The 25,623-nt window shown below is 42.2% G+C and overlaps 1 protein-coding gene across 1 annotated transcript; it reads right to left on the bottom strand.

Annotated features, from left to right (window-relative positions):
• Positions 1–293: 293 nt before the first annotated feature.
• Positions 294–19,713, bottom strand: COPS8 (COP9 signalosome subunit 8). Its single transcript, XM_075001633.1, has 8 exons — positions 19,552–19,713; positions 16,099–16,169; positions 13,841–13,889; positions 12,370–12,502; positions 9,881–9,988; positions 7,656–7,718; positions 4,222–4,263; positions 294–1,961 (listed from the first exon to the last, which is right to left on the bottom strand). The coding sequence occupies exons 1-8, from the start codon at positions 19,627–19,629 to the stop codon at positions 1,882–1,884; spliced, it is 624 nt and encodes a 207-aa protein (XP_074857734.1). The 5' UTR covers positions 19,630–19,713; the 3' UTR covers positions 294–1,881.
• Between the last annotated feature and the right edge of the window lie 5,910 nt (positions 19,714–25,623).

The raw sequence follows: 25,623 nt of genomic DNA, 5'->3' as shown, positions 1-25,623 counted from the left end.
TACTAAGAAAATAAAGCAAAGCACCCAAACGAAATTTGGCTCTGAAGAAATTGGTTGCAAAATGATAATTCATCTTTCTAGGTAATGTTTTAGGCATATTGCTTCAGAGGCCAGGTATTTATACTGTGTATAAATCTTCATTAAGTAACTGTGTAAGCATAATATACAATATTAACCTTGGTACAGCAATACCATTCAAACTGACCAGTTAAACAGCCTATACCAAACCTCCAGAGCCATTAGATTTGAATATTTACTCTTTGAAGAGGGAAATCAAAGCAGGTAGACAAGCGTAGTTGTAAACATGTTTTAATATCACTGACATTATATTTGCATCCATATTTATAGAGATCCAAGACTCGGATGGACTTCAAATAAATAATCTTTTGAAAGTAAATGATTACATGTAAAAGGGGTCTAAAAGCAGCAGTGCACTGGTTAGCTCCCCTTCCCCTCCAACCCAAAACAAAAGGTACAGTAGGTAGCACGCACTGGGAGAATGCCACCACAGGTAACAGGAACCTGCCATCTTCGAGTGACAAACAACTGATTATAATCGACAACAACCAAACAAAAGGGAGAGAGGAAGGTAAAGGCGTGCATTGTCCTTTAAAGCACCACTATTTGCCATTTCCATTTCTAAATAATAGGATCAGAGACGAGTGACTAAGTTGTTTCTTTTCCGATGCCGATGTTCATTTTGAATACATAGCTAACACAGCAGCACTATTGGCTGTACGCAGCTAATATAAAGGATGTCTGCCACTTGAACTGACATTGCTGCATGTTCTGACCCATTCGACATAGATTTCTTTTATTCAAGGCAGATAATTTTTAAATTCCTTTCCAATGACATGAGTAATCCATAAAACTAAAAAGACAGGCAAAAAACTAGTGTTGGTGAAACCATCACCAGCCTATGACACAAGGAGATCCAGGCTTTAGGGCAGGATTAAGAATCATGGCATAAGTTTCTAACAAGTGGGAGGGCAAAATATGGGTCTGAGCACCCCAAGACTGGCTGCTCTTAAAGTTAAACCCTCCAGAGGCAAATGCTTTCTCTCAGCAAGTGAAGTGAACATTTGCCTCACTCTCTGACAAAAACAGCATTCTGAAATGCATTCTCTAGGTGCCCCATGTAGATTACAAATAGCCTGAAGTAAAAGCTTACATACCCCAGCCTACAAAAACAGTTGCCACAGAACACTCAAAACTAACCATGGGGGAAATAAGACAACTCAAAAATAGATAAGCAATGGGATACAAGAGTGACCAGTTATTTAAAAAAAAATATTACCATAAATGAAAGGAATCTTTCGGAAAATAAGCTACTGTAACTTAAAGTTCCAGGTGTATGTTACTTAGCGTTTATAACTATGTATTGTACTCCTCACTTTGCAAGTGCAGGTGGAACAGCTTTCCCCTCTTTAAACTTAATCCATTTGTGACTGTTTTTTGTAAGTATTCCATTGCCAGCAACGGATGCATCGAAGCCACCGGTACAAAGGGCCCAATGATTACATTAAATCTGCTTTGCTGATGGAAACTCTTCGGTTACCTTCTATTTGCTGCTTTGCAATAGTCTCTCTCAGTGCGGTTGGAGAAAGGTGCCCTTCCCACTTTAAATCATAAGACAATAAAACATGTAATACTGCTGTGTACCTAATGGATAAATAGTATGGGAGTTACAAATTGTTTCACCTACTAACTTTGCTTATACAAACACATAAGGAACAAAATATATGCTCTCTATATTTTATCAACATATTCCAGTAGTGGGGGCTGTGGCTGCAACATTTAACAAACAGGAGAAAAAAATTAGATGTAGAACTGCCAGTACACAGGATTTCCAGGTTCTGTCTTGAACACAGGGTTGGGCAATTAATTTTCAAGAAAAGCCACATAGTCAGTCAATCTGGCCAACTGTTGTTCGTTAGGAATTGGTGGAACGGTAGCAGGTTCTATAAAGAACACAAACACACAAAGAATTAATAAAATTAAGGAGCCAATGAGAGCCCAGCATCTCCCATCCCTGCTCCTTTGACATTAAAGGAAAAACATGAACCAAATTTCTCAGCTTGTTTCCTCATAGGCCCAACATGAAGTGACATTACCACTCACGAGACCTCCAGATACTCTTATGTTGTTCAGTGGGGGGGAAAAGTTATCTATTTGGTCCATAACATATCATGACTAACAAATATTACAAATAAACTAGCATGTATCTATTGCTTCTTCTAGACCTCTTCAAGAATTATTTGCATGTATTTGAGAACTGCCACATTTCCAGCACATCATGTCTGTTTGCTAAGGCTGGAAAGAACTCCTGCAGCATCTTCACCTACAGTAAAGGCCCCGTAGGTCCTGCCTTCCTCTGCAACAGCACTGTCAAAATCTACTGATCCTCTGACAATCTTCAGACATTCGAGAGCTGGGTGAGGGCTTGGGGGCTTCAGCCTTGCAGGGTGTGCCAGCCAAAATACAGGGCTTCAGCCCTGCTTCTGCTGGATCCCCGTGCCCTGAGAGACCCCTCTCGCAGGGCAGGAGGCCTGGGACCCTTCTCCCCGCAGTGTGGAAGCCCCAGACTTCCTCCACCAGAATGGAGCAGAGTGGGAGCTCTGTGAGCCACACTAACTGCAACAGAGCCATATGAGGCTCAAGCTGTGATTTGGACACCCAGATCTAGAAATACCTGATGAGTCATCCGTCTCAAAGATAATGAGAGACATAACTAATCAAGGCATGATGGAAAGAGCACTGCAGGGTTGGCAGGAGAAGGCAGCCATAGTACATGTGCAAACGCTACAAAAATGCTGAAGCTTGGTGTCCACTAGGCAGGTAAGTCTACCACAGGTACGCAATTCTAGCTACGGCAATTACGTAGCTAGAATCAACTTATCTGGCCATCTTCACAGAGGGAAGACAACAGGAGAAACTCTCCTGTTGATCTGCCTTACTCCTTTCAATATCAAAAGGATTACAGGGGTCGACTGTTGACCCCAGATAGTTTGATTTCACGCATCTGTACCAGGCACACGAAATCGAACTCCGGAAGATTGATCTTGATTGGGTTGATCCTCCCTGTAGCATAGACATACCCTAAGTTATTCAGTGGCTAGGGTGATCTGCAGGTAAGAAAGGAGGGTGACTGAAAGTGGAAGGGAGAAGTAGAGAATGAAATTCAGGAGTAAAAGAAAAGGAGAACAGAATGAAAATAAAGGGCTGTCAAGAAGAGATGCACGAGACAATTAGGAGAAATTAAAAATATTATAGAGTGAAGAAAGGAAAAGGAGATCACAAGTCAAAACTAAGGAAAGGGAAGGCAGGAAAACAATGTAATACTGAAGAGATTCATTCTGAAAAGTCTTCTCAGGTGTAAGAATATGTAACAGATATCCACCTCGCCTGTGTCTAGAAAAGGAATCCTCAACCCCAAGTACATGGAAACACCTCACCTCCAGACAGAGAAAAACAGACAGCTATCATTTAAAAAACCATACTTGCAGAACATGAGACTTCACACTGGCTAGGAAAGACCTACCACCAGTAAATGTAAGTTTACTAGGAACCTCTGATGCACAAGTCAAACCATCGAATCAGATTTATTCTGGACATACGAGGTTGTACAATATGGAGAACAGCTTTAGGTGCCAGCGTCACCAATGAAAACTGTGCAGTTTAATTTATAATGAAGACTTCAGTTTAGTTTTAAAAAAAATTAAATGAGAGGCAGAAGCAGAAAGATCCACTTCAAAATTTTCTTCTAAAGGAAAATTTAAGAACACATTTTTTGCATCACACAAACGATATAAAACCACTTAAACACTTGCAACTTGCTTACTTGAGAGGCAACTGTCCTTACGACAATCCCAGCAGAAACACTTGAGCTGGAACCTGCTCAACTTAAGAGAGGGAACTGGCAGTTCTCTGAGGGTGTTTCTATTTTGGAAGCAGCTCTCCACTTGGTCTAAACTAGCCTGGGTTTTACTGGCTCCTGGGCATGCGACAATGCTCATCTTCACTGAAATGTCAGTGGGAGGAGGGCCTGAGGAGGGAGTTAGTTTTGTCTGACCAGAGAGCGAATTGCTGTTTCTTTGACATTTCTTAAAAGGTGGTGCTGGGTTAGCTATTTGTCTTGCTTATGTATGTAAAGGGCACATAAGAGAGTTTCCAAAAGGCAAATTATTAAAACTTTTAAAATCTATGAAAATGAGTAAATACCTGATAAAGGAACAAATCTGTTAAAGGAAGCATCCAGTGCACCTGAAAAAACGCAAAGGAAATATTAATCTAGACTATGCTGTAACGTTCATTAATTCTTATGTACTTCACCAAAATTGTCTAAAACTATACAATTCTTGGAAACAGAACTGGGTAATATTTTCATGCACATTTTTCGTGCATAATATTAAATACGTTCATTTCAACTCCTAAGCATAGTGAATGACACTGAAAATGACAACTGGCCTCTTGACAATTTCATTTGTCTCATAATGGCAGTTCAGCCCCATACAGCACGTTCAGTTACATGCACTAGTAAGCGTTGAATGGGCTGCAGATAGTTTAGCTGTAAAACATCACCACACAGTAGAGGGAAAAAAATGGAGGATTTTTCTCTTTGGCGGAGTCAGGTGGTGTGTGTGTTCCAGCCTCAAAGCAGTCAATATGCCCAGGCTAAGTCAATTTCTTTGTCTTGTCTGGACTATATTAAATCGTAATTTTCTCTTTGGGTGAGCAGATTATAGCTGTTCAGGAGTTCAAGACAGTAGGATTTTTTCCCAGCTTGTTAAATGCAGCTGTATCTTGCTCCCAGAATGTACTTTCTGGCAGATTTGATCACCTCTCTTCCTTGCTTTTATGGTGTTGTTTAAAACCAGTATTTAAAGTTCAGCACAGCAGTCTCTTCTCTTCACAAAATTTTACTCCACTTTTTACATAAACCGACATTAATAAGCACTGCTTTTGTTAAAGACCAGCATTTCCCAGTGTGTTGTCTTCAAAAACTTGGTTTATCTTTCCAATACTATATCACGATTAGTTAAGAATTTGTTGTTGAATGTATAACCTAGTCTCAAAACACAGACATGAAAACACGTGATCATGCTGCTACACTGCACCACTGCCTCTGATACAAACTTCATTTTACCCTCAGCAGATTCCGCTCAACAGCAACCCAGGTCTTAACATTTTGCCAAGAATAAATCCCATCTCACTGACTTTAATGCTAATGGGATTTGGATACAGATAGCAATGTGCCACTCATTCAGAACTTCTTTTGGAAAAAAGACCCCAGTTGCAGGCAGGTTTGGTAGGTTGCAGCCAGGAATGGAGGTACTGGGAAGCACCTGCCCTATTTGCAGCCCTACAAACCTTCCAGCAGCTTGTGCTCAGCACCTCCCAGCGAATCCTTCGAGGGCAGCACACCTGCAAACCTGCCTGTGCACCAAGACTGCATGGGAAGTTAGGTGCTGCAGTGTGGCAGGGGAGACTAGGGACAGAGCACTAGTTAGAACCTAGATACCAGAGCTGCAATTGCTCTCAGCACTGCAGGGTACAGAGGACTAGGATACAAAGAGCCCAGGTACATGGAGAGCACAGGAAGAGCTACCAAGCACTTCCAAGAGCTCCCAGTACCCCTCACAGAAAGGCCCAGTGCCTGGCCTGCAGCAGCTCTCCCTGCATGCAGGTTAGCAGGGCTACAGACGGAGAAGGGTCATCTCAGTGCTTCCGACTCCAGCCTCACAAGCCTGTCTTTTACTTACTGGCAACTGTTGAATAGCAGCAACATTTGGGAGACAAACAGGTAGCTGCTAATAAGCAGAGCTCTACTTTAACTACTCACAGTGCCAGTTTTCAGGGAATCCTCCTTGTGCAGGGAAACAGCAAATGAACAGGTTCAGATAATTCTTATGTCAGCTGCCTGCACTAATGTTTTCAGCAGGCTCAACTCCATATGTTCCAGCAATTTAATCACAAGGAATGGGAAGGCAGATGCTCTAAGTCTAGCAGTAAAGAACTTAAGTGTGAAACACCACACGTTTCAAAATAGAAAGTTTTAACTAAACTTTATTAAATTAAGAAATGTGAGTTAAGGCCATGTAACATATTCCACTGAGTCATCAGACCCAACAGTAAGTAGAAGGGAAGTAGGAGTAGCTAAATGTCCTGTTTCCTTTTGTTTAAAATGGTTCTGTTCTTTATAATTTAATTTCTACTGCTTCTGCCAAAGCAACCGATTCATTATTTCTTATATTCTGAGCATCTCATATGGTGCTCCTAAGTTAGCCCTTATTATACAGTCTTCTCCAACTCTGCCTTATCAAGTCGGCGTCAGTGACTCTTGTTCATTGCCTCCAAGGCTACGTCTACACGTGCCCCAAACTTCGAAATGGCCATGCAAATGGCCATTTCGAAGTTTACTAATAAAGCGCTGAAATGCATATTCAGCGCTTCATTAGCATGCGGGCAGCAGCGGCGCTTCGAAATTGACGAGCCTTGCAGCCCCGCGGCGCGTCCCGACGGGGCTCCTTTTCGAAAGGGCCCCGCGTACTTCGAAGTCCCCTTATTCCCATGAGCTCATGGGAATAAGGGGACTTCGAAGAAGGTGGCATCCTTTCGAAAAGGAGCCCCGTCGGGACGCGCCGCGGGGCGGCAAGGCTCGTCAATTTCGAAGCGCCGCTGCCGCCCGCATGCTAATGAAGCGCTGAATATGCATTTCAGCGCTTTATTAGTAAACTTCGAAATGGCCATTTGCATAGCCATTTCGAAGTTTGGGGCACGTGTAGACACAGCCCAAGAGAGCTTCTCAAGCACGTATTCCAAGCTGACACCAACTTTCATATCCTCCTTTGGCATTGTGGCCCACCTTTTTTCCCCCACGTCTTCCTCATCATCTTTATCCCATAATTACTAGCTCTTGCATTGGTCAATATAACCCACGCCATTTCACAGGACCCAGCCATCTCAGTCAACAGTCCTTCAGCTTTTCCATAATAGAGACCTTCTGCACCGTGGCTTGTACTATTTTATTATACAGCATATCAGCTCATCTCACTCAAGAGCTCCCCCAACAAGCATTTTCATTTCAGCAACGTGAAGCAGTAGTAGCTCTCTCACTGCTTTTGGCTAGCACTCTGAGCCACACGTCATGGCTGGCCTAGTCATTATTTCATACTCTTTGCTCTGTAGGTTACTCAGCACAGAATTCCCACCAACTCCCTTCATTTACCCCAAGTACTATTCAAGAAGCTCCCTAACAATTACGCTCTCAGAATGGCCCAAGACCAAAACAAAGTATTTCAACTGCTGTACAGACATCAATTTTACTTGCTCCTTCTTGTCCCTTTCAAAGGTGCATTGCACATTTCACATCTTCTGTCAGTTGACTTCTATGCCATTTTCCTCTAATGCAGCCTTGAAAGTTTAGGCCTCTTTCCAGTTAGTATTTATCTTTACAGAACAATGTCACTGGCAAACACACACACACACACACACACACCACAGAGACTCTCCCCTGATCTTCTGTGTCAAGACATCCGTGTTATACACTACAAACTCAGCATTTATTGGGCATAATGTTAATTCCCGCTAAGGATACAATACGAGAACATTTAAACAAGATCCAAAATGCACCATGGAACAACAGCTCCACCTACCCGGTTTTTTAGGCATTACCATACGAGTTGTTGAGTCTGCTTGCCATCCTTGTTCTAACACACCTGAAAATGCATTTTAAAAATGTGTAAGAAAAATTATTACATTTATATGTATTCCCATAGCACCGAAGAGCCCCAGACACAGACCAACACCCCATTTGGTAGGCACTGTATACACAGAACACAGACATGTCCCTTCTCCTGAACAGCTTACAGTTTAACTAGACAATGCAGACACAGGGTGAGGGAAAGTGTACAACACAAACGGAGTGACCAATGTGATGACAGCAAGTGTTATGTTAGACTCAGTTTTTTTCTCTGGCTTTATTTAGGAGGCAATCAGATAAACAGATAGTAACTTTGGAGAAATGATACCCTCCCTGTGTGTTTGACGCTACTAACAATTCTAAATTCCCACCCATTGGAAAATGTCTGAATCCCTTTTACTACCACCCCACCTTTTAAACATTTATTTCACAGAACAGCTCATGACAAGCTTCACTGATGAAGACATTTAGGCTACGTCTACACTTAGCAAAAACTTTGAAATGCCCATGCTAATGGCCAGATCGAAGAATACTAATGAGGTGCTGAAATCCACATTCAGCGCCTCATTAGCATGCCAGCTGCCGCGGCACTTCACAATTGCCACATTTCGCTGCCACGTGGCTTGTCTACACCAGCGTCCTTTTTGAAAGGACTCCACCAGCATTGAAATCCCCTTCCTCCTATGAGCTCATAGGAGGTTTTGGTGAAAATGGTAAAACGTAAAAGCAAATTGCTTAAGCTCATAGGAATAAGGGCACTTTGATGTTGGCGGGGTCCTTTCAAAAAGGACACCGGTGTAGACAAGCCATGTGGCAGCGAAATGCGGCAATTTTGAAGTGCTGCGGCCGCTGGCATGCTAATGAGGCGCTGAATGTGGATTTCAGCACCTCATTAGTATTCTTCGATCTGGCCATTAGCATGGCCATTTCTAAGTTTTTACTAAGCACAGACACGGCCTTAGTGTATATATGACCTTCGTAGAAGTGATAGTATCCTGTATTCAGTCAGGACTGATGCAAAATGTTTACTTTTATTTTCTCTCCTGAAGCATGGACTTCATACAATCTTACAGAAAATGGAATTCCTCTGCTATTTCCAAGGAGGAAGGTTTATTGTGGCTCCTAATCTAGTAAGTAGGGGTAACTGGAGAGACTCAAATACATTTCCAGTCCTAAAAATTAAGCAATTTGCTTTTACATTTTCCCTTCTCGGCCATTTCATAATAATCTCAAACTTATGCTTATTTTGGATCCTTTTTCTACTTTGTTTTACTGTACCACCTTAACCTCCACGCTTTGCCTTAAAATGAGTTACAAGAGCAGCAGTGGAAGTGGGACCTCATTAGGAAAGAACTGAGTAGGATGAAACCTATTCAACAAAATGGACCCCACGTTACAGGTATTTCATAAATCATTAATTATTATGAAATGTTATTTAATATATACATTTAATGCTTTAATTTTACTTTAGTTTAATCCAACAAGCTGAGTGAAACAGACTAGGAACCATCACTATGGTTTCTAACCAGGGCCACTTTTTGGTTCTCATGTACAAGCAACTGTTTTTGAAACATTTGCATTGTAACACTTTGAAATATTTAAATTCCAAAAAAAGGTTTACATTAATTGAAACCCTATTAATTAGGGTTTGTAAAGATTCTCTTATGGACTATAGGGCAAAAGTTAACAAACAGTGTTCCATTTAAAAAAAAAAAAAATCAGGAGCAAGCATAAATCCATAGATCCCTGCAAATCTACAGATCACTGCTTTATAGCCACAGGTATCTGCATCCATGGATGTGAATGCAGCTCATTTGTGCAGAAACAGAAGTGGACAGAAATGTTATATTTAGAACCCTTGAAATATGCAGATATTGCTTTATACCATTTTTGCAGATATAAATCCCATTATTCAAATTGACTAAAGGATAAATTTATTTCCAGTTTTCCTTCAATTTATTTGAAATGTTTTCACCAAAACACAATTTGCCTACAATAATGAAGTGGCTAAATATAGAGGGCCTGCTGGCCTTTTTCTGCCTTCGAGTTAAGAATGAAAAATGTTCTTAAATCCCTTTTCTTTTATAATGCGATTCTTTAGTTGGTCATTTTAAGCCTGGTCTCAGCCTCCAAGCAAATTTGTCTGTGTAAAGACAATACAAAAAAATAGTAAGCTACCTTTCACAGCTTCTTCTACAGGAAGTCCAACAAAGGCTGCAAAATCATCTGCAATTATTGAAGTATATGCCTGAGAAACCAGTCCAAAAGCTCGTCTCCTAGTTGCATCTATTAAGAGGAACAAGACAAAATTGTAGCAGTTTTTAAAACACAAAGCAAGTCCAAAAATTCTTTTTGTGTCCTCACATAACAACGGAGAGCCATATTTCTGAAAATCTGCTTGATACTAAGATTTGATATGTACATAGGCGATCTATAAATTAAACAGAGCTTCAACACCACTGACTTACAGATAGAAAAACAGAAGCAAAGAGATTAAAATAACTTGCCAAACACTGTGACACAGTTAGAAATGGAACCTAGCTCACCCGTCTCCCAACTCTGTGCCTTATAATTTAATTCTTACTGATGTTAAGCACAATGGGCATGTGGTACAGTCTAGTTATTTTGCTCTTGATCCCAGGACTGGGTTCATGCAGTATGACAGCATTGGGATAACACGTTCTGGAAATCAGAAAATTCAGTTGAGTCTTTCAAAACGTTTTTGGTGTAACACCAGAAAGAGCTAAAAGGCCTCCAATTTTATTTTAAGTAGAACTGAAATGTTCACAGCTATGCAATTTTAACTCTGCAAAACCACAAAAATTCAATCACTAATTTAAACTTAACTGTAATTAGTTAATAAAGGATGAATGGTTGCATAAATTACAGATTAATGTCTTCAATTTCTGTAACACTTGGTGCTTTAATCCCAATATGTCTCAAAAGTAACACTACATCAAATTGTTTCCTTATTAGTAGAAAGAATGAACTGGAAATTTGGGAAGGGACACTGAAACAATCTGCAAGAAAAATAGTTTCACAGACTCTACTGCCCTCTTGAAGTGAAAGATGATTAGCACAAATGTTAAACAGAATATTACTACTCAGAAAAATCTGCACCAAGTCTCTTGAACTTTCAAAAAAGAAAAAATAGAACCTTGGCTCATAACTGCTTGTATTAGGCAAATTCCAAATAAGGTTCCTTAGAATCCTGCTAGCTGCAAGAAACACTAATTTTAAAGGGACACTTCCAGAGGCTTGCAAAATCCAACATACAGACTTATTTTGAAGGTTGTGTCATATTAGAAGCTTGATTATCACTATTCCAGATACGCAAGTAAAATTATGTCAGAGCAAAAGAAGCATATCATTCTATTTATGGCACATTACTGTGTTTATAAAAAATAATTTAAATCTAATTCTGAAACTGATGTATTTTTGTAAAGACGTTTTATGAAAGCGTCATAGCTGAAATCTGTCAAGTAAGATCTCTGAAGGCTTTGGGACAATCTTCAAGCTTATTTTTTATTCTTAACAAGATATGTTGAAGCAATACTTTCAATATGGCGTTATTATGAACTGATGATGTCATCTGTATATTTCAATTTTTCAATTAGAGGTCTATTCAAGAAGGTAAGAGCCATTTTTCTCTTACTTTTAGATTATCTACAAGTTTTGATGAGAAGTCCTGTGACACCTTATGGACTAACAGATATTTTGATAGTTTTAGATGTTTAGAGCAGTAAAATATTTCTCTGGTTCATATATTCCACATATTATTAAGTATACACATTGTGATAACATGGAAGGATCACAACCAACCAGGCTGGTCACCACTGTGGTAGGTTAAACTTCAGTTTAGAATATCTACTTAGTTTCTGAAGGTGGAATAAATACTTGCTTCCCACCCCCACAACTGTATATTATTAATGTACTTTTTTGCATTTATTTATTCTAATGGGAAACCCAGGCAGTAATATATTCCTAACACAAAGCCAACAGACCTAAAAGAACATTGAAAAATCTGAATCTTGAACATCATGAAGAAATTTCTTTTTGTATGTAAGTGATTTATAAAAGCAGTAGGTTTTGTACATTCAAAATATTCTGTTTAGCATTAATAGTATTTCATTAACATTGTGTTTGAAAAATAAGCTTTGCCCTAACGCTGCAATGTTCTGTGTGCAAGTAAAACTTCTGCTTATGCAGAACTCCTTACAGAACCAGGCCTAAATTTTATTTAAATGAAATACTAATCAGATTATGAACTGAACACATGCAACAGATGCAGCAAGGACTGTCACTCTCATGTGGGCCTTCACTGTCGCAGTCAACGCTGCAAATGATGATCCCAAATGGAACTACGAAGGGCACGATCCACAGTCTTCATAGACTGAAGGATGCTACTCCTACTACTACTACGAACTGATATATTGGCAAAGTGCTTGGCTGAATGTCCTTGCTCCAAAGTATTTACAAGGTAAGCAAACTTGTTCTCATAGCAAATGAATATGTATTAAAAATCCAATCCAAAAACACAACCTCACAGAACTCACAGGGACTCTTGATCAAGGGTTAAAGGTAGCATATATGGCCAACAAAACAAATTCAAATTAGACTTTTGTCTTTAGTCTGTGTTAATTTTTCAAAACAAGTATTTTTTGTACCTCTAAGCGCCTCCATGATTGGTTGAATAGTCTCAGACCACTGATGTGCGCTGATTGTTGTATAGATTCCTGGAAAATCTCTCTGCCAAATTCTTTGTCCTACTGACCAAATCCCGCCAAGTTCAGAATTTGCCTACAGTGACAAAGCAATCAATCAAAAACATGCCGCCGTGACCACCCCACCACTAATTGCATTTTGCTGAACGTAAGAATTTCCCTTTCTGATTTATGAGGTATCACAATAGCAGTTACAATTGAAATACCACAGTAAATCTTCATTTCAAGATTCAGGTAGTACGGTATCACATAAGTCACTGATACTGGTATAAAAGTGGTTACCCAATTCAAACAAATCTAATTTTCTTACACTGACAAAGCATCTAATGTTACAAAACACAAGCCACACACAGCAAAACACATTAGCCTATTTCATCTTTCTGCACCCCTGCCTTTACCGCCCAACAAGTGTCCTGCAGCCCATCCAGGGCCTGCTGACATCAGATCTAGTAGCCAGTGTCAGCCCAGCTTTCAATATTCACGTGTGATCTGGACACCAAGATACCAAAATTTACTAAATCCTACTCTACAATGATGGTTTAATCTGGCTTGTGGCTACATAGCTCCACTATCTTTTGAATGTGCCTTATATGGAAGCATTGTTATTATTTCTGGTACTTATACATCTCTATAGGCATGACACACAAAATGTGCAGTTTGATTCCTGCTACACTTCTCGCCCATTTTATTTTCAGTCTATCCAGTTCACCAGGAAGTGCAAAGAGGAAGAAGAAAAAAAACTTTTTCCTGAGACGTGTCTTTTAGGATTCTCATGTAGTTCTGCATACCATAGGGAGAACAGTAATTTACACTGTAGCGTCTCCTCAGGCCCAGATAGTAAGTCAGACAGAAACTTCTGAAATTCATGTTACTAAAAGGACATGTTCACACAGAAGTATAATTATAAATAAGATCCAGGGATGTTATCAGTGTTCCCAGATACCATTCTGACTTTTTGAAAAGTTGTCTGAGATTGTAAGTCAATTGCAGGATATATCTGCCTGACTTTTGGTACCTGGCAGTACTCAGAAAAGGAATTTTTCCTTCTTTCTGTCCATGGCAATTTCTGTTGTGAGGAACTAGATTTTCAGTAACAACTATTGCTGATTTGCTGAACTCCAGTATATTTTGAGGTGGCGGCCTGAAAGGCTGATTATTTTTGGAAGCAAGAAAGACAAGAGAACACTTTGCAGCAGCAGACGGAGGGAAATGATCCCTATCAGTGAGGAAACAGGCTGATAGGGCTTGTCAGTGCCATCTGGTGGCAAAGAAGTTGAGGAGCTCAAACCTGGGCCATTCACCATCCACACAGCTCAGACCAACAGTGAAGAATTTTTTTAAATGCTACATTTGGAAAAAAACAAGCAAAATGAAGCACAGTACTTCCTTAAATTGCACTGAAGGGAATACTTACAGACTTAATAGCAGGAGGAATTCTTTTCCAAAGATATCGTGCATTATTCCTAACAAACAAAGAAACCTCAGTTAATATTTTTAATTATTTCGTTCAAATGTTTACAGCTAGAAACCTATGTAGAGGACAACAGGATTAAAGAAGTCTTCAGATATAAGTGCTACACTTAATGAGGTGAACAAATCAAGCATTTAGCAGCGTAATACACTAACTTAGGCTATGCACAATATCCTCATAATGCTTAAAAATCTGAAGTATGATGGCTTTATATTGAGCAATTTATAAAAATTCACCCAAGGAAGTCATTTTGAAATAGCTGCAATCCAAGGACATAGTAAAAGCCAGTGTTCAAAGAATTCTGTAAAGATCATATGAAGTTCATATTTTGGTCTTAAAAGCTTAAGTTTTGACATTTGTCAGGTAGCGATCATTTAGAAAAAATTCCCAAAAATATTACATTTAAAATGAAACAAGGTTCAGATAGGAATATTACCAGAACCAATAAGCCTACATATCAAGGGATCAACATAGTTCAGCTCCAGGTTTAGTGATGTGGGTTTAGCAAACCTAAATTGATAGACTGTCATGACATTGAAGTTGAATGAAAACATTCCCTGCAATATTGCAAATACAAACAGCAGCATGTGATAACATCAAAGAGAAACTGAAGTCTATTTCCATTTATCCAGACTAGTGAAATGCAAGCAGCAAGAAATAAACAAGATGTAAAATTCTCACCTGAAATGGCTCAATATGCTATTTAGCAATATAGGTATTTTTCCCCCTTGTTTTTAAAGTGCCCACTAAAAAATTCATAAGCATTTTAACTGGGAAGTTTGTACTGACCCTCCTCTCCTATCCGCAGCCAGAATACTGATACCACCATTTATCCACAGGATTGAAGATATTTCTCTGAACTTCCATTGTCAGTAAAGGTAAATACAGCAATTTCTGATCTCACTTTATGGTATCCATGGTTAGAGGTGGATTTCTTGAAACACTAAAAACTGTATGTGTGACCCTTGCTATCAAAAGTCTCAAAGCAGGATCATTTCTAATTGTGCTTATATACCCGTAAGAAAAATGCAGATCAATGTAGTGACATTGTATACACACACACTGTAAGGCTAAGAAGCAAAGACTTACAGATTTTATCTATATTGTTGGTCATCTGAACAAGCTTACAGGATTTTCCAGCAGCAATAAAAAAGTGTTAAGTATAATTTGAAAAATAACCAACAGGTCCAATCTCCACACTGTCATAAATTTCAGATTAATGATTAATAATTTCAGATCCTGTGTTTACCAGATCAAGACTTGAATCAGGGCTAGCTGGGTGGCAATACAGACAAGATTACAAGTTACCATTTGATGACTGGGCACCAAAACAGTCAGAAGAACTTATGGGCACCTACCAGTTGCAATACAGGTTTGCAGTCTGTGGGGGATCTCATTTCCCCTCTCTAATATTTAGGTAGCCAACAGCGGTCAATAATATATTTCCATGCACAGCTGACTAGAAGGTTGAGACCTTTTCTTTATTACATGGATCGCACCAATTTTCCACGGTTATCCCCAGAATAGAGCACAGTAATTCACATTACATTGGGCTATGCTGGAACACTTCTTTGGAATCTTCAGCTAGTGAAAAATACAGCCTCTCCCAGTGGGTGGCAAGTTAGAAACTGTGCTTCCTGCGTCGCGCCTGCTGCCAATCTGTTTCCAAATACAATATAAAGCTTTAAGTGGACTGGGTAATGTCTGCTCGAGAAACTGACTCTTTCCTTGCATGAGATCATAGCTAGAGTTCTTGAGAAGAAAAGTCCTCTGAACCAATTGCAATGAATATGAAGACAGGACATTTCAGCAGAGATTTGTCCATTAACTCTGGACAACTACCAAACATGAGCCCACAGAGCTGTGTAAAAGGAACACTCTAAGACTCATCTGATTTTCCAGACTTTCAAGAAGGGGCAGGTGAGAGAAGAAAAAAATAATTATAGGGCAGTAGGATTTATTGTCCTTGACAAGTTGAAAAGGAAGAAGAGAATTATGAGATCTACAACATGCCATTAGTTTATCTGTAAATTTGCTGTTATTCTCATATACATGTGCCCAGTGCTTTGGATAAATGTATTTTTGTAAACCAAACAATTAACACAACAGTTTCAAACAGTTCTGACAATTACAGGTCAAATTCTAATTATGACAGAGTTTCTGTACATATAGATTTTAGGGTGACAGTAACTGCTACTTACATGTCATTGTGCAGCAGGTATAGTGCTAGAAGCTGACCATAAACTGGTGGTGTTGCAATTCCTCCAGGGGCCTTAAAAAACAAACTCAACTCACTTGATTGGATTACAACATTTTAAACAATTAAGAAAGGAAACTGAAGTAATTTTTAACTAAGTACCTCTGATTCCAACTGGAAAGAACCCACAATTTTAACCTAACTCATAAAATTAGCTGTTTTCCACCTCAAACAGATTACCTGTTCATCGCCATTCTCTGGCTTTGTGATAATTACATAATACACAACATTAATATTAAGGTTAAGATTTTAAATTCCAATAAATCAGTAAATTCCTAACTAAGTTTTCTGCTGAAACCTTAGTTCTGGTCCCTAACATGGGTGGATTACAATAAGCTTATGTTCCAACATATCTGTTAGTCTATAAGGTGTCACAGGACTTCTCGTTTTTAATAAGGCCTTTTGTTATATATCAATTAAAGCACTGACATTAGCAGTAGCCATTATTCTTTAAGATTCCAACAGTTCCCATCCAAGCCCCGTTTCTTAGGTTTTCATGTACAGCAAGGTCAAGACATTTGCGAATTTAACGTTTGCAAATTCAATTATCTGTGAACGATGGCCTCCTCTGTGTGGTAGCAGGACAGGAAGGTGTCTCACCCGGACCCTCCATCGTGCGTCCGCCAAAGCCCCCCACCAGTCATCACTCCATACCAAAGCAGCCTGCATGAAGAGGCTTCTTAAGGAAAGGCCACCTACAAGCGATACTCCCCGAGGACGCACCCCCCCCCCAATGTAGCGGCAGAAGTGCAGGTCCTACATCAATTTCATTCCCATTCCCCCAGCATAAACCCTTCGGGATCTGGGGACTCAGCTCAGCAGACATGCTCCATCGCACTGCGCGTGACTGCGTTCCAAGGAAATACCGTACGACCGTTAGGAACACCATCCTCACGAGCAAGCGGCAGCGCGATGTGAGCTCGTGTCTCGGGCCTGCAGCTCCATCATGAACAGCATGGGGAAAGCATGCATGGAGCTAAAGCATGCAGCTCTTCAAGTGCTGCCAATTTTGTATACAGGCGGGACAGCTGGGGGAGGGGCTGCCTTTGGCTTCCATCTGTGGGCAGGGGGTAAAACAATATTCATGAAATTCAACATTTGCAAGGGTTCTCAACACCGAACCCTTGCAAATGTCGTGACCCTGCTGTATAACCTTCCTAACAAGGCCTTTAGTTTCCATGTAGAACTTTACTATGCTTTAGTTCTACATGAAAGCATTGTTTTTATTTTATTTTATTAAATACAGGCTGACCAAAATTCCTCTGGTAATTTTGGAGATGAAGGGAATTTTTTTCCATTGATCACCAACTGAGCTTTGTAACTTCAAACATAACAGGCAATATGATAGCTGCACACTGCTAAGCTTGACGAATGTTTTTAAAACAAAAATCATAAATTTGAAAACATGGACCTCATTACACACATGAAAAATATTTAAAATTTCAGTTGTGCTGTGTACAAAAGGAAAAAATGCTTCAAGTATTTTTATGCAGACAATTGCACAGCTACTTGATTTGGTTAAAAAGATTTAACAAGCCCATTTATTGAAACACAGCAACTGAGAATTAGTTGCAGTATTATGCTTGAAGTGCAGGAGAAAAGGGGTAAGTCATCCTTCAGCTCCTCAGATCTGATGCTAAGATAACTTACAGCTACCTTAAATTTCCTCTAAAGTTTATGTTGCCGCTGAGTTCCAACAACTCCATGCTCCCAACTGCAGTAGGGGAGGGCACAGAGTTTGCTCAAGCTGCAGTAGAAAAAAAGTTGACCGCAGCCTTTCCAGCTTCCACTGCTGTTATTCAGAACATTAAGTATAGAAGTGAAAGTGACAAGATACTCATGATTACAGATAAAATGATTAATCCTAGGAAGTAGACCTTACCCATGAAAGGATGTGATGAAGTGGGTCTGTCCCACGAAAGCTCATCACCGAATAAATCATTTTGTTAGTCTTTAAAGTGCTATATTTCTGCTGCTTTGTTTTGTTGGCGGACAGACAAGCACAGCTACCTCTCTGCTACTAGTAACTTTGTTAATCTGTAAGGTGCTACATGACTGCTTGTTGTTTGTGAAGCTACAGACTAACACAGTTACCCCACTGAGATGGATTACAGGCACGAACAAAGCACATACGGAGCAGGACCCAAAAATACACAGATGGTTTTATTAGTAGAGAACAATTTGCTGTAGTCCACAGGCTTTGGAATGTGTGGGGGGGAAAAAAGAGAACATTCCTTCTTCCAAGTGTAACCAACACACCTACGTATGGTTTATATTGCTCCAGGTAGGTGCACCTACACCACTTACACAAAGAAAGAATGAGTCTTCTCTATAACCTTAGCTGAGATCCAGGGGGCTTTTAGCTCAAACTGGAGAGGCCCTGCACTAAGCTCCAGAGATCCCAGGTTTGTCTGCCTGTGGGCAGTTACACATGCAACTACCATCGGTTTTGGGGGCGGGGGGAGGGAAATTCAGTTTTATTACAAAAGGCCCAAGGGATAACCCCGTGGAAGGAACTATTATTAGTAGCACCATTATGGTAACAGATCACAGAATCACAGAACACTAGACCGGAAGGGACCTTGGGAGGTCATGGAGTCCAGTCTCCTGCCCTCAGCAGGATCAAGCACCATCTAGACCATCCCTGATCAGTGTCTGTCTACTCTGCTCTTAAATATCTCCAGTGATGGAAACTCCACAACCTCCCCAGGTAACTTATTCCAGTATTAACCACCCTGACAGCCAGGAAGTCCTCCCTAATGTTCAGCCTAACCCTCCCTTGCCCGTTTAAGCCCATCGCTCCTTGTCACAACCCCAGAGGCCAAGGAGAACGGTTTTTTTTTCTCCCTCCTTCTTGTAACGCTCCTGTCGGTACCTGAAAACCACTATCATGTCCCCCGTCAGTCCCCTCCCCTCCCCTCCCCTCCCCTCTCCTCTCCGCTCAGCGAGCCCCGTTCTCTCGGTCTCCCCTCAGAGCCCAGGCTCTCTAGACCGCCAATCACTCTCGTTGCTCTTCTCTGGATCTTCTCCCTTGCCAGGTGGGGCCCGGAACCGGACACACCACTCCGGCTCAGGCCTGCGGAGCGCTGCGCGGAGCGGAAGGGCTCTGCGGAGACTGGCGCCGGAGCACGCCGGGCCCGCTACGGACACACCCGGGCCCGCCTGCGCGCTGCCTAGGACCACTCCGGGGACACGACGGCCGGCCGGGGGCGGGGCTGGGGGCGAGGAGAAACAGGCGCACACAGAGATCTCAGGAGCGGCCCACCCAGCCCCAGCCCCAGCCCCAGCCCAGCGTGCGATGCGCTCGGCCGCGCTGAGCTGCTCCCCGGGAAGCGGCGGCCCCTCGCAGCGCCCGTGGCTGAGGGGTCCCCCCGCCCAGCCGGGCCCCGGCCGCTACCTCCAGCTCCTGCGTCTCGCACTGCTCCAGCAGCTTGCGGAAGCTGAAGGCGGGTTCCGCCATCACCGCCACTGGCATCTTCCCGCCCGGCCCGCGAGCCGCCCCGCTCGCGGCCCTCAGGAGGCGGCTGGACGCGCACCAACCCCCCCTCCTTCCGGCCGCGGCTCGGCGCGCTACGCACTTCCGCCCACGCCGAGGGGGCGGAGCGGTGGTCGCTCTATCCCGCCCGTCTCGTGTGCTCTGGAGGACTGGGGAGGAGCTGGGGGGCGTTACTGTAACGGAGGCGGGTGTTGGGGAAGAGGAGATGGGGGTTGGTGGGGGGTGTTGGGGAAGGGGAGATGGGGGTTGTGGGGGAGGGGAGGTATTGGGGGGAGGGGGTATTGGGGGGTTGGTGGGGGAATGGGAGATGGGGGTTTGTGGGGGAGGGGAGATATTGGGTTGGTGGGGGGGTGTTGGGAAAGGGGAGATGGGAGTTGTGGGGGAGGGGAGATATTGGGGGAGGGGGTATTGGGGGGTTGGTGGGGGAATGGGAGATGGGGGTTTGTGGGGGAGGGGGTATTGGGTTGGTGGGGGAAGGGGAGATGGGGGTTTGTGGGGGAGGGGGTATTGGGGGGTTGGTGGGAGAGGGGAGATATTGGGTTGGTGGGGGGGTGTTGGGAAAGGGGAGATGGGGGCTTGTGGGGGATATTGGAGGGTTTGTGTAGCCAGAGGGAATATTGAAAGTGGCTGTTGGGAGCGGGGGTTGTGGGGAAAGGGGATGTTGGGGGGTTGGCGTGGAGAGGAGAGGGATATTGTGGAAGTGGCGTATTGAGGGGTTGATGTAGAGGGAGGTAGGAGATGATGGGAACAGTGGGGGGTGGGGGTGAAAGGATGTTTTGGTGGGTGGATACAATACTATGTTTAGACAATCCCAGCATTTCACAGACATCTGTAACACTGAAGTCCGTAGCACGTGGATCTCCATTTCCTACGCTGAGAAGCTCAACGTGCAAGATCAAAATTCTCTCACTAACTGCCTCCCTCTGCAGCCTAGAGCCCCCATCACCCCATAGCTCTGTAGGCTAATTCCCCCACAGCAGGTATGTTTTTTAATTCTGGTTTGTTCTTTTTATGATTTATGAAGAAGTTCTTCATCTTGTTAAGGGTTCTTCCTGCCCCCAGCTCACCATCTTATTTCTAACCATATTGGACATCAATGTTTTATCTGCCTTAGGATTCTTTCAACAACAAAAAAGAGAAACATTACGACATCTTGAGTAACGGAAAGCTTTGTCTGCACTCTCGTATGAAGGTCTTGTGCTGCTTCCACAGTCTCCCACACATGGATACACTTCACACTGTGCACAGTTCCAAGGAACTCATCCATCCAGCTCAGAGACCTGCCAGCCTGGATCAGCTTCTGGATACAAGATGGGTTATAAGATGCTGAGAGCCATCGCCTACTATGTCTGTGTTTCATATTCCCATCCTCTGCTGGGAATGTATTCACAACTCCATTGTAGCAGGCTTCCTTGTTCACCTCCTTCATGTCATTCCTGATGTCATAGTCCATTCTACTTTGCTTCTGCTCCAATGCCAAGGAAGAAAAATACAATGCACTCAAGTTACTAACTTTGCGTTCGATACTGAGAGGTGCCAAGTGTCCTAAATTCTCATCAATTTCCACGTGGCCCTTAGCTACTGATCCTACCAAGACTTATGCATGTGTACAGCTATGGGCACACCTATACTTACCTGCAGATCAATACTCAAGAGGTCAATATTTCAGAGTCAGATTTAGTGTATTTCGTACAAACATGCTAAGTCAAATGTTGAGGGCACTCTCATAGACTCTGATGCTCCTCAGGAGTAAGGGAAGTTGATGGGAGCATTTGTCTGCTGTAGGGATGGTGCCAAAGTTTGAATCAAGGTACATCAACTCCAGCTTCATAATAAATAACAGCTGGAGTTGTATATCTAAATTTGAATTTATCCCCTGGTGTAGACCTGGCCTAGGTAAGATTGGAGACTATGACTAGCTTTTTCAGGGGCTTACAGCTACGTCTGAAAAAACCATGCAGTGTTACAGTGCTATGTAAAAAAAACTGGAGAGAGGCAATTTCTGACAGCTCCTTTGTCCATGTCTTCAATATATTTTTATGCCTAATACTTATAGAAGAGTAGTCTCTGGGCAATATGTAATAGTAGTGTACAACAGCGGAGGGGGCAGTTTTCTTTAGGAGAGCTGGCTGCATTGAAGGGATATTTGAATGTCTGACCATCAGTGGCTGCATTTGCTCAGCGAGAAAGTTGGAACCCACCCTGGGATTTCTGCTTAGAATTTTCTTTGAGTAGCTTCTCATCTTTCTCTCAGGTGGTGGCGCTGCTGCACTGTCTGTTGCCATCTTTCCCAACTTGTGTACCGCTCCGCAATATTCCTAAGTAAATGCTGACCTTCCCTTCATGCTCTCTGTGCCCAGTGTCCTTAATGATCTGGCTTTGACTTCTTCAACTCAGTGAACTTGCTGCCACGTCTACAGCAGTTGCCTGGAAATTCAGACATATGGACCCAAGTTTTTCTAGTGTCTCTTACAATTTCCAGTTATGCACTGGTTAGTCAGGTCATCTCATTCAGAGCCTGATCCCACTTCCATTTCAGCCAGTGGGAATCTTTGAGTTGACATCCGTGGGGTTTGGATCAGAGGCTCACTAGCTGCCCTATGACTCCTAACTCTTCTTTCTTGCCTTGATTTTGGAAAGTATGTGTTTCATGTGTTTAAATGCTTTCCTGAATGTACTGAATCAAGGCCTCCAACAACACGCTTGTGTTTCACTGAGATAGATTGTGAGTTTTCTGTTGGCCTAAATCTCTGTTGCATTTGATTTTGGCACAGATTAGATGAGATCTGTGTGGCTGGATGATATAGGCAGTGGATGGCCCAGCAGGAGACTACGGGGGCCAGGTGCAGCTTTAGATTATATTACATTTCCTTAGTTTCCATCCTCGTGGGAAATCTGTTCCAAGGTGGTCCCCAGGGTATCTGCTGACTGAAGTCAGAGTGGGCTCAGGCTCTGAATGAGCTAACCTGACAAACTGGTGCATAAGCTACCACCATGGCTTCATTGGAGCCTCAGCACCAGTGTGATGCTTGGAGCCTTAGCACCAGCATAGGGGGATGGTGTCTTCCCACGGAAAGCTTGACCTAACTGATGCCCAGCTGGTCATGCCCCTGCCATCCCTCCAGGGCTAAATCTCAGCAAGGAACGCCTCATAGCAGCTTCTCACTCTTTAACCGCACTTCTTGTGGGAGGGTGTAATCTGGCCAGTATCATTAATGAGCAGCTAGGGCAGCCATATGCAGCTGCTTGTCAGCAACTGTGTTAGACTAGACCCACTCTCCAGAATACTTTTGCCTAGTAGGGGTGAAGTTTTTGAATGTCAGGGTGCTGGATAAGCTAGTCAATATGTGACAGTTGATCCACAGTGCTATCTGACCATGCCCCTCGATGACTGTTGTGCCATTTGAATGGACCAGATTGCTCAGGAAGCCACAGACTGTGGTGGAATTGTGACCAGTATTATCTGGAGATGATTTTTTTTGCTCATCGGTGAAATCCTCTTGCACAGCACTGCATGAGCACATGTACTGTACAGCAGCGACTTCTGCTTATTTAATCTTACCACTTGTTGTACACATCTCTAAACCATTGTAATTTCAGTAGTCAGAGAAACGTAGCAAATGGTTTTCCATAACTTTTGCTGCATGTATTGTATTATGGAGCAATAATAGACTTTACTGTGTCTAGTGATGCAGAGATTTTGGGGGTTGGGAGCAGCACGTGTTGGGGAGTCATCATGTTGCTAGTATTAAAGATCTCACTCTGCAAATGAGTGGATGTAATGACACCCACATTTTCTAACTGTCCACTGATTTGCATGCCCTGCTTGAGATAGCTTGGAGCTTAGTTTTCAAACATACTGCAGCACTCCCCTCTCCAGTTCATAGAATCACAGGGATGGATGAAACCTCAGGAGGTCAAGTCTAACCCCCTGTTTAAAGCAAGCCCAATCCCAACTAAATCATCCCAGCCAGAGCTTTGTCAAATCAGGACTTAAAAACCTTAGGGATGGAGATTCCACCAACTCCCTCGGTAACCTGTTTCCATACTTCACCGTCCTCTGGTGAACTGGTGCATCACCAGCTGCAGTCAATAAGAGCAACAGGTGCTCAGCTCTTGGGCTGAAGATATCTGATGTGAGACACCTTAAATCACAGGGAACTTTTATGAATTTTGATGCAAAAGTATTTTGAACAAGTGTCATCCACTCTGCCTTGGGCTTGGAAGGGCTCATGTGCACATGGGCTGATCTTTCCCAGACTGGGAAGGATTCACCACATGCACACGTTACTTGAGTGATCTTTTGTTATGGCCCTGCTATAGCTTGAGCACCCAAAATGCTCACTGACTTCAAGAGGAATTTGGTGTGACTTGATTGCTTACCAAATACAGAAAGTGTGCTCTGCTCATACGAAATATTAGTAATATTGTACAGAGAGGCTCATCAGATGCTACGATCACATCTCCAAAATCAAAAAGATAGCTACGATATTTCTCATAATATGCTTTGTACATGTAGCTAACAGTCTTCAGGTGTATTTGCATCCATATGGTTTCCTTACAGGACTTTATTAACTGATGACTAGTGTATTTCCCCAGAGCTGGTTCTTTGGGGAGACATATCAAAAAGCAGTGTTTTATGAGCCTGACCCAAAGCTCACTGAACTCGAAGGGAGTCTTGTGATTGACTTCTCTAGGGTTTGGATCAGACCCTGGGTTCTTTACAAGACGTATCATGGGCCAGATTCAGCAAATGGGATAAAATTTATGCCCTCTTATGCCAGCCATGAATTAGGTCATGGAGGATATGGGGGATACATTTGCTGCACAATTAGGGCGGCCTCTGGAATCTCCACTTCAGTGCATCTGATGAAATGGGTCTTTGGCCATGAAAGCTTATGCTCCAAAAAATGTATTAGTCTTTAAGGTGCCACAGGACTTCTCGTTGTTTATTCTCACATTGGACAGCTGTTCATACAACGAGAAGGGGAACCAATATTCTTTTAAAAATCAAATAAATAATTCCTTTATCAATTGCAACAATAAAGGTCAGAACGAGTTCCTGAGTGTCTGTAGCATGTAATTCACTTTATTTGCTTTAAAATAAAGTGGAAAAAGTTAACTTGAAGCAGTGATGAAAACTCACCACAAGAGGGTAGTAGTTGCAAGAGAATTTCACAAAGTAAATTTGAAACAAACAAACTAAAAAGCTCTTCTGAGGCATATGAGTTTTACACTAGCATAACTCACTTGAATTGATTCTCCTCTACTTGTCTTTGAAAGAAGAAGCAAGCCCATGACATACTTTGTGTCTTTATTGGAGCATCATTTAAAATTACACCGCCCCTTCAATGCTTGAAAAAAAGAAGGGTTGTTTTTCTTGTGTGTTGTTCTCTTTTAGAATAAACTAGGAAGTAGGGGTCTGACTTTGGATGAGCTCGCTTCCAAGGTATTGGCTGAACATTGGCACTGGTTATTCCAAATAATGAGAAAAAGGCCCTAACTATCTAACTCAGTAGAAAATACCCATCTTCTCCGTTAAAGACAGTCCTGAATTGCCTAGTTTGGGTATGGATCTGAATCTCCCAAAAATTCAAGGGTGTTTGGTTCTAGGATTTTAGTTTAGCTAGTTTTACAGATAAAAGAGGCCATCTAGTAACTCTAGAGCCAAACTTAAAGGCAAGGAGTCATTGGACCTGGGATTCTGGTTTCACCCGATCTCCAACCTATATGGAATTAGATTATATTGATCATATCAGTGATTAAATGTCCACTAGATCATATCAGTCAGTCCTGCTTTCAAGCAGAACTTGGAAAACAATTATGGAACGAATTGTGAAATAACATGAAAAAATCAGCAGTGCAATAGCTCAATAGGCCACCGATGCTGGCTCTGCGGCAGAACCATCCACCCAGGGGAAAGATCAGCAAACCACATAAACTGAAACCACACCAGCAGGCTGCAATTCCACA

The sequence above is a fragment of the Carettochelys insculpta genome, chromosome 8, assembly GCF_033958435.1.
Source record: "Carettochelys insculpta isolate YL-2023 chromosome 8, ASM3395843v1, whole genome shotgun sequence".
In the NCBI taxonomy this organism is placed as follows: Eukaryota; Metazoa; Chordata; order Testudines; family Carettochelyidae; genus Carettochelys; species Carettochelys insculpta.
This window is presented reverse-complemented; position numbering and strand designations above follow the sequence as displayed.

Excerpts from the sequence above, each read along its gene's own strand:
- COPS8 (XM_075001633.1), bottom strand. The coding sequence starts at position 19,629 with ATGCCAGTGGCGGTGATGGCGGAACCCGCCTTCAGCTTCCGCAAGCTG. Across the intron at positions 4,264-7,655 it reads GGTAATGCCTAAAAAACCGG|GTGCACTGGATGCTTCCTTT; the intron begins GTAGGTGGAGCT and ends GCGTTTTTTCAG. Across the intron at positions 1,962-4,221 it reads CAGATTTGTTCCTTTATCAG|AACCTGCTACCGTTCCACCA; the intron begins GTATTTACTCAT and ends TGTTCTTTATAG.